At 45.8% G+C, this 14,172-nt stretch overlaps 1 protein-coding gene across 5 annotated transcripts in view; it reads left to right on the top strand.

The window, feature by feature from the left end:
• NFATC2 (nuclear factor of activated T cells 2) overlaps positions 1–14,172 on the top strand; it is a 159,054-nt gene that overhangs the window by 73,647 nt on the left and 71,235 nt on the right. For all 5 annotated transcript variants that reach the window (XM_057528868.1, XM_028167299.2, XM_057528869.1 and 2 more), the window contains exons 4-5: positions 5,402–5,604; positions 6,555–6,727. In XM_057528868.1, coding sequence (XP_057384851.1) covers positions 5,402–5,604; positions 6,555–6,727 — 376 coding nt within the window. The remainder of the gene's footprint in view (positions 1–5,401; positions 5,605–6,554; positions 6,728–14,172) is intronic.

Below are 14,172 nucleotides of genomic sequence, written 5' to 3'. Positions count from 1 at the left end.
AGAGGGGGCAGAGCTTGAATTTGGGGGCGGGGGTGGTTCTGATGAGCTTTCTCTGGGAAACGGTGGGTCTCTGAGATGTGGAGACCATTTCAAGTCTGGGTTCCTTTGGCTGAGCTGGTGGGATGGACCTGCCTGTCGTAATATACATAGTCCAGCATCTGGGAGCGTCAGGAGGCAGCTGCGACACAGGGGAAGCAAATCTGCCCACATCCCTGAGCTTCCACTTGATGGCTTTGGAGCTTAGGGTCACGAGCAAGTCACTTAACCCCGCTGAGCCTTGGCTTTCTCACCCAAAAAAAGGGATCACCTTGCTTTTCCGTCTGTGTGTTGCTGTGCAGATTAAATCAGCTCTGACACCCCCTAGCTGTGCAGCAGACCCTCATGATGTACCCTAGAAGCACCCCTTCTTCCTGGAATCTTGTAGACTGCTTGGGAAATTTTCCGCAAAAAGCAGAAGACTTTTGCTCTCACCCTGGCTGCAGGAAGTAGAGCCTCTTCTGCTTTGGAGGTTGGCTGACCTTGAGCTTCTAGGTTCCAGTGGGTGGGCAGGCGGGAGTCTGCTATGGCTGGGAGGCCACCCTGCTTGCCATGCTCCTGAGATGACCTTATCTTTGAAGAAGCCTGGAAAGAGGCCTCGAGACCCTCGAAAGAGGTTGGCCTCTAAAATGGGGGCAGCGGGGCGTTTGAGACCTTGAGGGCAGGTCATGCCATCCCAAGGCATCAAGTTCTGTTTGCAAGACCCAAATCACTCAGTTTTTGGAGAAGCAAGTAAATAGCCATATGGTCTTATCAAACCTCCGGAGAGCTGGCAAGGCTCCTCCAGAATGCACACGCCCTGGGCATCTTCTACCACCTTCAGGGAAGGGGAGGGTGGGGATGGGAAGGGAAGTGTTTCTTCCACGCTAGATGGTGTGCTTTCTTCCCCCACCCTCCTCCTCCCAGCCCTCCACGTCAGGGGCTCTATAGCTGCCCACAGAGACGATGGAATGAGTGCCTGGGTTTCACCACACATGAGGATGTTTTGGGTTGTTTTTCACATTGTGAGTCTTTCACATTCATTCTTCGCTTCTCCATTCAGTTCTGTCCTATCACCTCCATGTTTTGATTTGCATCATCCTCCGATGACAAGGAGAATTCTCGTTTCATGGGTACCTCCTGTGTGCTGGGCTTTGGGGCCCTATAAAGGTCATTTTCTTTAGCCTTCAAAGAGCCCTGGGCAGTGGGAAGTGATGTGCCTGTTTTATAGGAGCAAATGGAGGCTCAGAGAGGTGGAGTCACTGCTCTGAGGTCACACAGCAGCTGTTAAGAAGCAGGGCCTGGACTGAGAGCTGGGTACGTCTGACCAAACGTGAAATCCTTTCTCCTTCCTGCTCTACCACAGCCTCTGACAGCAGAGACCTGTCTCACGTGGGAGGGGGCGCTCACGAGGGTGAGGTGGGTTCCGTCTGCTCACGTGGCATCAGCTAGTCCAGCTCAACCAGGGGCTGCTCCGGGACACACAAAGTTCCTGCTTAAAGAAGTGGGTTCTTCTCTTGAGGGGCAACGTTGTTTGTCTTGGTTGCCGTTGCCTGTTTCTCTGGCTCCCTCCATCTCCCTTCCTCCTCCCCTGCCCCCACCCCTTCTTGTTCAGCAGGAAGAGCACTCTTGATCTTATAATTTAGCACTTGCTCATGTTTCCTTTGAGGACCTAATCTGCACTTTCTGAGCTGTAGTTGTAGATCAGAGAGCAGTTGTGGATCTATCAGATGCCAAGGGCACAGACAGTGCGCTGGGAATGGACTTAGAGCCTGAAGGCCCAGAGTCCGCATCCTGGCCCTGCCCTGTACTAACAGTGTCCACTGGGGCGAGTTGCCAGGACTTTGCCGGCCTCAGTTTTCTCATCTATAAAATGGGCCCCTCCTACCTAGAATTGTTGTGATACATGTAAAACGTTGAGTGTGGTGCTTGGCCTGGGGACAGTGTACACTTAGCTGCTGCCTGGTTGTTGATGGTGTCTATTGATTCCACATGCTTATTGATCACACTGAACAAAACAAACATGCTTCCTCCTACCATGGACTTCCTGTTGAAGTGGAAAAGAGAGATACTAAGCAAATTAACAACTAACAAGAAAATTTCAGATGGTAACGAAGTAACTATTCCTGCAGCATGTTAGTGAATGTTTAACATCCACTTCTCTAGAAAAAAAGAGCCCCGATTTGTAGCATTTGCCAATTTTTGTGGTGCAGATATTCTCATCGTGGCTGATTTCAGGCTATCAAAGTAATGTCCAATGGCTCTTAAAATTCCTGAAAATTTAACCAACTGCAAGGCTGAAATAGCTGGCTCCGGCACTGGGTGTATGTAACTAATGTGGTTTGGGAAAGACCTGAAGATCTGAGAGCTAAGTGTACCAGTGGAAGAGTATGCCAGCAGAGAAGATGGCTGTGCAAAGGCCCTGAGGTCGGAGAGAGCTTGGTGTGCTCAGGGAACAGAAGGATGGCTGGTGCTGGCAGGAGCCTAATGGGGTGGAAGGGCTGGAAGACAGAGGCTGGGCTGTTGGGAGCCTCATAGACCATGGTACCAAGTGTTTGGATTTTATTCTCCGGCCACAGGAAGTCTTTGGAGGGTTGTAAGCAGGGGGACGTCTGGGTCTGCTTTGCATTTTTTAAAGATCAGAGGGCTATTCTGTTAAAGACCAGCAAGAGGTCAGTTAGGGAGCGGTGGTGGTCACTCCAGGGAGAGGCAGTAGTGGCTTGGGCTAGTGTGCCATCAGGGGAGGGGACTAGAGGTGGCTGGGCTCCTCTGGGATGTGACGGATTTTATCCCCAGGTGTTCTGTGGCTGTTTACCCTGAGTGCATGCAGCCTGCAATTTCTGCTCTTAGAACCCCGGGAAGGAGGAAGGAACCTCAGACCATTAGGGTCACTATCTATCCTACCTACTCTCCTCTTTGATTCTGAGTGATACCGTGTTTACCACCTCCTGATAAATCCAGGACAGGAGGTGAGGAAAGATATTTATCTTGGGTCCAAATGCAAGGCAAGAACAACAAAAACAGAATCTGTCCTCAAAGCTGCCCTTCCTCCTTTGATTTTTGTCCAGAACAGTACCCTGTTCTTCAATTTGCATAGGGGAGAAAGATAAGAGACTGACTTCATTTCTACCTTTGCCCCAGGGTGCCTCTCGGGTGTGTATCAGATGCTTATGTAAATGTTGTAGGTGTCAGCCTGGCAGGTTCTGAAGAAGGTTGCCGTCTGGCTCTGCTCCACCCTTAGCTCGCCTCTTGGTCCAGTGTTTAGAGGGGCACAAGAGAACACCATCTTTCTGGACCAGCATCGTCTGAAAGAACTTTTCTCAATGATGGAAACGTCCTGTATCTGTGCCGTTCATTATGGCAACAGTCATCTGTGGCTACTGAGCACTTGAAAGGTGTGGCTCGTGTGACTGAGAAACTGACCTTTCAATTAAATTTTTGTATTACTTGCTATATTGGACAATGCAGTTCTAGACCATGTGTGATTATCTATTGCCCTGGAGCCTTTGGTTCTGGGCATTTGACTGGAGATCCTACTGAAATTTTGTAGAACTCTGTGGAAGGGTGGGGTCTCAGTGAGTTGTCACTTGTCATAACCCCGCCTTCCGCCCAATTTGCAGAGGAAGGAGCAGAGGTGCAGAGGATTACACGATTTGCCCAGCATTTCTCAGCTGGGGAGTGGCAAGACAGGAACCCACCTTCTAACTCTTAGCTCAACATCCTTTTTTCTTTTCTTATGTATAATTTTCAAAACCAATGTTAAATTCCACAAGTTTCCAGGCAGCTCTTCTGCCTATAACTCTGTGGATGAAGTTAAATTCCTCTTTGATCACCTTCTCAACCTTGATCTCCTCCTCCGTCCCTAGAAGTGATCATGGTGTGGTCAGTCTGGAGCGCATCCTTCCACACCTTTTCCTATTGCATTTACATGAGTATAAATGAATGGATCGAAACATTCAGCATTAAAAAAAAATAAGTTGTATTCTGCTATCCATATTTTTTTTTTATGAATTGCTTTTCTTTTTTAACAGTATGTCTTAGATCTTCTGGGTGAAGTTCATAGATCTCTACCATACTGTTTTTTTAACTGTTGTAGTCTTTCATAGCCTGGACATGTATTACTCATAAGCCTAATGGATGAAACTAATTATTCTGTTCATGTTAGTAAACATTTTTGTGCATATCTCCTGCATGCACAGCATTTCATCTGGTGTCCATACTGAGAAGTAGATTTATTAGGTCATAGGGAATATGTATTTTTAATATTAATAGCTGCTACTCCAAAAATAGTTATACCAGTTTATGTTCCTATCAGCTATGGGAGAGTGTCTGTGTCCTCACAGCCTCCAAAACACTTGATATTATCAAATATCTACATGGGTGCCCATCTAATGGGCAAAAAATGATATCTCATAGTTGTTTAATTTGTATTTTCCTGTTTACAAGGCAAGTTGAACATCTTTTCTATGCTAATGGTCATTTGTTTTTCTGTGAATTGCCTGTTCAAATCTCTTGTCCAATTTTCTGTTGGAAAATTCATTATTAATTCATTCAGCAAATATGTACTACTACTACTAGAATGCCTACTGTGTGCCAAGCATTAGTCTAGGTGCTAGGGATTCTGTGGCAAGTTAAATAAATAGACATCCCTGCCCTCAATGAGGTGATAGTCTAGTTGTAGGAGAAAGACCTAAGCAAAAGGAATTGAGAAAATATATAGTATATTTTATGGGATTAAAAAGAAGGGAAAGGAGCTAGGGACAGCCATGGGGGTAGGACTCGATTTTAAATAGGATGGCCAGGAATCTTGTCCTTTACTTATTCACTTGTAGGCATTCTTTATGTATTATATGTATTAATCCTTTGCATGTTATATGTTATACATATTTTCTTCCAGTCTTTAATTTTCTATCAGTTTAGATGACGGTACTTTTGTCTTGCTCTTTCTTTTTTCAAACCATAAAATCTAACTTGTTAATTGGAATATAGTCATATAAAAACTGAAAGTTCCTTCTTTCTAGGCAACCCATTGTCAAGAGCTCTGGTTTATCTTTTCCAATTATTTTCTATTCTCACTGCCACCCCCTGACCCCCGATCACCAATTAAGCATAGTTTCTGGCTGTTTCTCCATAAATGCAATTCTGATCTGTCACACTCTTTCTCAGGGCTGCTTAATATTCCATTTTAGAGAGGATCCCTATAATTTATCCAAGCACTCCCCTCTGGCCGGACATGCAAGTTGCTTCCAGTTCTCCATGACTCTAGACATTGCAGCAATTCTGCTCCTCATGAGCTTCTTTGATGTTTTTGTTTGTTGGACTACAGCCACCATACCCTGTATGTTAATGGTGCTGTAATAATTTGGTTTTGTTTTCTCCCCCTCAGCTCCATGGCTACATGGAAAACAAGCCGCTGGGGCTTCAGATCTTCATTGGGACGGCCGACGAGCGGATCCTTAAGCCCCATGCCTTCTACCAGGTACACCGGATCACGGGGAAAACCGTCACCACCACCAGCTACGAGAAGATCGTGGGCAACACCAAAGTCCTGGAGATTCCGCTGGAGCCAAAAAACAACATGAGGGCAACGTAAGGGCTGGGGGCTGAGGGCAGTGGGTCTTCATGGGGAAGTGACTGGGGCCAAGTGGCAGGGATTTGGGAGAAGGGTGGAGTTGATGGAAGCAACCATAGACGGTGGTTCCCAATTTGTGAAGGACCCAAAGAGGTTTCTGTTTTAAAAGTTTCCATTTGAAAAGTTCTAGACCTAGATGTTTTTCATGTGTATTGAGAGGAAGAATACTTATGTATCTTTGGATTATGTTGCTTGGGATGAGGCTAAATTTATTTACATTTATAAATTTATTTGACTTAAAATTATTAAACAACTATGCAGATAGGTGTAACCTCACAGAGCTGATATGCATATGGCTAAAATGTGGGAAAAATTTCCCCCCCTGTGTTGGAGTTTAAAAAACTTTATTACAGAATAATCTCAAACATGAAAACTGTAAGAATTGTACAAAGAACCCCTGTTACACTGTTCGCTCAGATTTACCAATTGTTAACATTTTCCACATTTGCTTTATTACTGTTTTTCTCCCCCTCTCTTTATTTTTTCCTGAAGCAGTTGTGAGTTAGTTGCAGACATCATGCCTTTTTACTTTTAAATGCTTAAGCATGCATTTCCTAAGAACAAGCATGCTCTCTTACATGACCACGGTACATTTATCAAATTCAAGGTATTTAATGTCCATATTACTACTCTTACTATTGCATAGTCCATAATCAATTTTTCCCAGTTGCGTATTTGAGTTTTTCAGGTACTTTTGAGAGTAGAAAAGTAAGCAAGCCGAATCTCCCTAGAGAGGTAATTTCCACTGGGGGATTTTGCTAATTACTTTGTGTTTTACCCCCATTTTGGTTTAAATTCCTGGCTGAAAAATTTATCCGTGTATTGCAATCCCCTGCCCCCCTTGTGGGTGACCTTTCCTGCTCCCCGAGATGGTCAGTTGTCAGTGGGGTTCTTGACTTTCCGGCAGCATTGACTGTGCGGGGATCCTGAAGCTTCGGAATGCGGACATTGAGCTGCGGAAAGGCGAGACGGACATCGGGAGGAAGAACACGCGGGTGAGGCTGGTGTTCCGGGTGCACATTCCAGAGTCCAGCGGAAGGATCGTCTCCTTGCAGACAGCATCTAACCCCATCGAGTGCTGTAAGTTGGGTTCTGGGCAGGGTCGGTTTTTGACAAGTGCACTGTATGTGACCCTGGGCAGTGTAGCCTGGGCAAGGTACCCAGCAAGAATGTGTGACCCACAGGGGTCAGCGGTAGCCCAAGATGACCAAAGGGGCGAGAGACAGAGCACATTTCAGGGTTTCTCTCTGCTTCTATTTACTTGTGGAGGGTTTACTGTCAAAAATAATATGGCTGATAAGTAGCCTACAGCTTGGTTTAGAAGATTTGAAATGTATAAGTGTTGTGCTGGTCTCAAAAAGGGTAGATGCAGTTGGAGCGAGTTCACTGTACTTAGTGGCCTCTTTTTTCTTTAGATTTATTTGTTTGTTTGGTTGCGCCGGGTCTTAGTTGCGGCAGGCGGGCTCCTTAGTTGTGGCATGCGAACTCCCAGTTGCAGCATGCATGTGGGATCTAGTTCCCCGACCAGGGATCGAACCCGGGCCCCTTGCATTGGGAGCGCAGAGTCCCATCAACTGTGCCACCAGGGAAGTCCCTTTTTCCTCTTCTCTTCTTTCAGTAGAATAATAATAACATCACGGTGGCTCTCGCTTACTGCACTGACTCCACTGGTCACTAGGCTAAGTGCTCAGTGTGTAGTACTCTTTAAATACTCACAGCAGTCCTTGGCAGTAGCTGGTGTCATGATGCCCATTTTAGAGAAGAGGAGGGAGAGAGACGAGGGGTGGTGTAACTTGTCTCAGCAGGGCTGGGATTTGAGCAGGAGCTTTGGCACGGAGGAGCCACACGTCCCCATCACCCTCAGCCCATCCCAGGGTGTTTACTGAGAATCTGCTCAGTGTCTGGTGCTGTGCTGGGGGCCTGCAGATGAGCAAGATGTCTTCTCTGTCCTTAGTGAACTTACGGTCTGGTGTAAGCTAACCCACACAAAGATGCAGAAGATTTTCAGAATCCAGTAAGGAGTGGCCAAGATCTGCTGTTTGGAAGGTCTCTGAGCAGAGACCTGGCCCAGCTCCATTAGGCTTCAAAAGAAGAAATCACTTTGAGATCATTCTTAGGTACTTTGGGCAAGTTTGTTGTTGGATTTTGTAGTTAGATGTGACAAAGCTTATTGTCTGCTCAGCTTTTGAGAGTTTAGAAGTCATTTTTAAAAGCATAAAGAAAGAAGTAAGCATTGTTCCAGAAACAAAAGCTGTTTTTATTAGTTTTCAAAAGTCTCGTTCTTCTAATATTTTTGTGCTCTTACAATAATGTTCCATATTCAGTTATGTTTCAGGGTTTTTTTTTCCCCTTTTTACTGGACATTTTACCATAATTAGATGTCACAAAATCAGCTGCCTGCAGAGACCAGGGAGGTCGTGGACATAAGTGGAGTGGGTTGGGTGGGTAGTAGTGGTAGAGGCTGGGGACCAGGGTGGCACATTCCCCACCTAAATGAGTTGCTGTTACCCAAATCCAGCCAGTGTTTCTATGAGGGAGTGTCGACTCAGTGTGGCCAAATCTGATTTTTTTTTAAGATAAACCAATAATCTCCTGATTTTTAAAAAAGCAACAACAAAGTCGAAATCCTCTGTAGGTCAGCTGAGAACTGCACGTGGCTTGGATTCATCAGAGGTAGTCTTAATCAGACACTAATGAGGAAAGGGAAAGTATGAATATTTTATGCAGAAAGCATTGAGGAAGACTGGCCTTCAGCCAGCAAGAGGAGAGGGTGGACCCTCTTTGGTAGAGAAGCCAGAACCTGGTCTTGATTGGTCTTTGGAAAAGGATGAAGGAGGCCTGTGATCTCTTCCAGGCTGGTGAGTCAGGATGGGGATCAGGCTGAATGTGGTGGTGAGTTTGTGCTCTGAAGTTAGAGGAGGAAGACCCAACAGCAGACAACAAGGGAAAACAAGTGTTTGAAAAACATTGTCGCAGAAACAGAGGAGGAATTCCCCTCCTCTGCCCAGCAGACCCCACCCCTGCCCCCCAAGTGCTAGTCGTGGTGACTGCCCCACCCTGGTCTTGGTTTTGAACATCTCAAGACATTTGGGGAAGGAAACTCAGGCTCTTCCTCAGTGATTTGGGGGATTTTGAGAAGATAAGGTCTTGCCTTTCTGGCAAATGACTCAGTCTCCAGGATGGGGCTGTGGTTTGTAGCAAGGTGGGGATCAGGAGGCCTCAGGAGGGACCATTTATAGGAGCTCCTGTTCCTCTCCATCTTTGGGCCCTTCAAGTCATTCTATCTCCTGTCAATCTGAGACTTTAAGGATCATCACTGGCTGCATGCACCTCCAGCAAGATCCTCAGGGTGTTAAAAGTTGATTGAACTTTGAACATAGCAGTTTTTTGTTTTTGGTTTTCCTATTCTTATGAAAAAGTGTTTGGCTGATTCAACTACTGTGCTTTGACAGATAAGGAAACTGAGACTTTCTTGGTAAGGTGATTTCTTGTTAAGGTGATTTACTCATTTTTACTCGGTAGGTAGCAGAGGCAGAGTCTCCAACTTTCTAGTTCTGTGAAATAGCTTCTTTTGGTTTCTACGACACCAACCTTTCTGGCAATATCAAGTGGAGCTACCGATGGGCCACTTTCCCTCTCACAGAGGGAAGGCAGAGCCTTCTGTCATTTTGATCTCCTTCTTTGTTCTGTTTTCCTGGATCAGTGCCTGGCAGTTCCATAAATATTTATGGACTAATTGAATTACTGTTTGATCCTTAGGGAGGTATTCAATATTTGTTGACAAATTAGTCTGTGACATATATCAACACAGTATGTGTACAATAAATATTTGTTGACTAATTGACTTCATGTACACCCCTTGGGGAAGGTAGGTTGGTAAGAAAAACACTCCGTGGGCTGGTGCTTATTTGCAAGGCTAACTTATTTACTTTGGAGATGTCTTTTATGTGACGTCTCAGGGATCAAGGGTGAGTTCTCAGAATCTAGTAGAAAAGTCTTGAACAAGCTACTGGAGGCCACTCTTTGGAAAGTGGAGCTACTTGCTAGAAAGGCAGATTTCTTCTATTTATTTATAGGCCAGTGTGCCCAAGGTCAAATCGCACTTGTGCACAGAGGGACACCCCATGTTTCTAGTTTTCTATTTCCAGCGGATCTTCAGTGTTGCCAGGGAGGTCCTTTGAGTTCCCTCCCCTATTCTCAGCAGAGACTCTTTCGAACCTTCTCTGGTCTCCCAAGCTCTGGAGGCTGCCCCACCCTCCTCCCACTTGTAGGAGAACGTGGAAGAGGTCAGAAGGGAACACCCTCGTCTTGCCCAACAGAGACCCTACACCCGGTCACCGCTGTGGGCAGCCTTTCCTCGTCTGGGACCCTTGAAATGGGACGGTTCTCCTTAACTCCTGGGCTCCTCAGAGCTCAGCTTCAACTCCAAGTTCCCTTGTGGTGGTGGAGCCCTCGCTTCCCTCTTTTGCGAGTTCCCAGGGCTGGCGAAGCCAATTACCACCACCTGGGAGCCTTCCAGCAACAGAAATTGATTCTCCCACAGATCTGAAAGCCAGAAGCCCGAAATCAAGGTGTCATCAGGACTGGTTCCTTCTTGGAGGCTCTGAGGGAGAGTGTGTTCCAGGCCCCTCTCCTCCGGTGGTGGCCGGCGATCACCAGCATGCCTTGGCTTGTGGACACATCACTCCAATCTCTACCTCCATCTTCACGTGGCCTTCTCTGTGTGCCCTTTTTTGTCTCTTCTAAGGACACTCTCATGGGGTTTAGGACCCCCCAATCCAGGATGATTTCATCTTCATCCTTATTCACATCATTGAAGACCCTGTTTCCAAATGAGGTCACATTCTGAGGTTCTGGGTGGGCAGGAAGTCTTGATGGGGGCTCATTTCAACCCACTACACCTCCTCAGCTGCATTTCTCGACTTCAGTCTTCTCTGTGCTCCTCAATTCCCAAATCCACTGGCATCTTCCTCTGGCTTCTAGGCTTTTGCCTATGCTGTCACCTACATCCAGAACAATCTTAGCTGCATGTTGGAATCACCTGGGGACTTCTAAGAAAAAATATGATGCCTGAGTCCCACCCCAGAAACTCTGATTTAGTTGGTCTGCGTTGAGGCCTGAACCCGGAGACTTTCAGAGGTGCCTAGTGATTCTGACATGAGGCAAATTTAGAGACCTACTGCCGGGGGGGTGGGGTGCCCACACCCTTCAGTTGCTTAGTTAACCCCTCCTTATCCAAGGCCCCTGTTTAGATGGCCCCTTGAGGAGGAAGCTTGCCCTCACCCCACAGGGTATGGGGTCCCCTCTCTGTGCACTGACACCCAATTTACTTATCAGTCTCTCTTAGGTAAGGTTAGGGACCAGTGGGTGTTAGCCAGGGCCTGGCACATAGCAACTGTCTCTAGAATGTTTGTTGAAAAAAATGAAAGTGTGAAAACAAGTGTCCCCAGGCCGCCCAGCAGGAGAGAGAGGCAGCCATGAGACAGAGTGGATGTGTCCCCACGGGCAGATGTCTTCTCCCGTGAGAACTTTCCTTGGGTTTTCTCCTTGCCCCGCAAAGGGGCCTCTCTGTTCATCACATTTCAGGAAACACCTAAAGCAATTTCCAGCCCTGCCCGCTCAGAGCACAGAGTGTAAATTCACTTTGCTCGTTTTGCAGGAATTGGGGGCATGGGTATGAGGTGTGGACTAGAAAATGGCTTTTCTCACATGGTGTTTTTAGTCTCTGCCTTTTCATGACATAAATGTGTTTTACCAAGGTATAATTAAGATACACTAAACTGCACAGACCGTAAATCTTCTGTTCAGTGGTTTTGACAATTGTATACACCAGTGTGACCACCACTCAAAACAAGATACAGGGCGTTTTCTTTCGCTCCTGAAAGTTTCCTCCTACCCCTCAGCCAATGCCCCCTCCCCAGCCCCATACACAGGCAACCACTGTTCGGATTTCTATAACCATAGATGAGCTTTCCCCATTCTAGAACTTCATGTAATGGAATAGTACAGTATGGACTCTTTTGTGTCTGGTTTGTTTTACTTAGCATGATGTTTTGGAGATCCATCACTGTTATTGCGTGATTTGGTGGTTCATTCTTTTTTTTTTATTGCTGAACAGTATTCAATTGTATGAATATAACGATTGTTTATTTACCACTGATAGACATTTGGGTTGTTTCTGGGGTTTGGGGATCATGAATAAGGCTGCTATGAACGTTCCCCTTCAAGGCCTTTGTGGACAGATGCTTTCATTTCTTTTGGGTAAATACCCAGCAATGGAATTGCTGGGTCACGGGGTAAAAAAAAAAAACGTACGTTCCAATTTATGTATTTTCCAAATCGTTTTACACTCTGTACAAGAGTGTCTGAGAATTCTACTTGCTCACTAATATTTGGCTTTGTCAGTCTTTCTAATTGTAGCCATTACAGTGAGTAAAATGGTATCTCATTGTGCATAACCCATAATTTGCATTTCCCTAAAGACTAATGATACTGAGCCCTAATCTGTGTGCTTATTGGCTATCCTGTGTCTTCTTTGGTGAAGTGTTTGTTCAGAGCTTTTGCCCATTTTTTATTGGGTTACTCATATTTTTATTGTTAATACACAGTAGTTCTTTTTGCATTGGGTATGAACCTGTTGTCAGATTTATGTATTATGAATATTTTCCCCCAGTCTGTGGCTTGCCTATTTATTTTCTCAATTGTGTCTTATTAAGAGCATCAATATTTTATTTTGATGAAGTCTAATTTATTATTTTCTTTTCTTTGGGGATTATTACTCATTATATTCTCCCAAGAAATCTCCGCCTATCTGAAGATAGCAGACATCTTCTCTTCTGTTTTCTTCTAGAAGCTTTTTGATTCTGGCTTTTAGGTTTAGGGATACAAACCATATCAGGTTAATTTTTGTGTATGGTGTGAGATAGGGTCCAGTTCCATTGTTTTCCATATGGAAATTCAGTTGTTTCATATGCCTTTTTCTGAAAGCGAGAGCTTAGACAACCGAAGACTGTTCCCTCCCTCACCACCTCCCCTTTACTCCTCCACTTCACTCTCCTAAGTCTGACGTGGAAGATGGGTGATCACACAGCAGTGCTTTATGGAAATCCTTAGAATTAGTGAGATCAGGCAGGCAAATTGATTTTGCTTTGCTTCATAAATCAGAGATGCTCTCTTGCCCATCTGCTCCTTCCAGAAGCCAAAACGACCCACATAATTCTTATAGGCCGCTTAACATTATTCTTTTAATTAAAAATATATTTGGAGTGCATTATATAGTACTAGGAACTGGGGATCCAGCAGTGAACAAACCAAAGTCGTGGCCATCATGGAGGTCACATTCTAGTGGGGAAACCCCACAGTCAACAAGCAGGCAGAGACATCATTTCAAACAGAGCTAACTGTCATGACGAAAATAACAAGGATCATGTGTTGGTGACTTGGGGGTGGGGGAGCAGCAACCTTAGTCATTCTGATCAGGGAAGACCTCTCTGAAGAGATGGCGTGTTAACCTGGACCTGAGTGATGGGGGAGCATGGCCCAGCTGGAGGGGAGAGCAGGTGCAAAGCCCTAAGGCAGGGATAAGCTTGGCATCGTCAGGGAACAGAAAGGCAGCCGGGGAGGCTGTGTGCAGTGACAGGGGTAGGGAGAGGTGTAGGAGGTGAGGTCTGAGAGGAAGCAGGGGACTTTGGATTTTATACTAGGTGAAACGGGAAGCCTTGAGTTCTACATAAGGGACTGGCATGATGTGATTTATATTTTAAAACTTGTTTAGCACAGTGCCTGGCACATAGTAGATGCTAATAAATACTTGAAGACCAAATGAAGGAAGGAAGGACATGAGGGGGACATGGGGGGGAAGAGGTAAAGGACAAGGAACTATTATCAGTCACCTACTGTATGTCGAGCACTTTCTCTGTTGCTGCTAAATCATTGTGAGGACACCAGGAACTCAGCATCTGTTCCAATTTTATAGATGGGAAAACTGAAGCACAGAGAGGTTAAACTAATTGCCTATGGTCACACAGCTAGTAAGGGGCCAAGCCAACTGTGATGACCATGTCCTGCTGGATCCCAGGACACAAAGGTTGAGCTACATCACGAGTGACGGATTAATTTGGGCCAGAACCCCAAAGGGTGACGTCATCTCATATAAACTGGAGACCAGCTCAGCGACCCTTAGGGAACTGTGGGCACCCTCCCACCACTCTGCAATGGATTGTCTCCCTCGAGACCCTGTAGCAGTAAATCTTGGGTGAAATTTGGGCACTGGGCAGAGGGCAGGTAGGCCAGGACTTTGTCTGCCCCGGCTCTCTAAGGTGTCTTTTAAGCAATGACTAAGGGACCACATTCAGAAACATAAGAAAACCAACATGATGGGAAGAAGCAGGGTTAGGGTGATGGTTAGGACTGTGGGTCTGGGTTCACATCCTGCCTCTGCCACTTACTAGCTGCTTAGTCCCGGGGAAGTTACCTAGCATGCTGTGCCTCAGTTTTCTTGTACCTATCTCAGTAGAGTAGAATAA

Source organism: Balaenoptera acutorostrata, chromosome 15 (genome assembly GCF_949987535.1).
Source record: "Balaenoptera acutorostrata chromosome 15, mBalAcu1.1, whole genome shotgun sequence".
Taxonomy (NCBI): domain Eukaryota; kingdom Metazoa; phylum Chordata; class Mammalia; order Artiodactyla; family Balaenopteridae; genus Balaenoptera; species Balaenoptera acutorostrata.
This window is presented reverse-complemented; position numbering and strand designations above follow the sequence as displayed.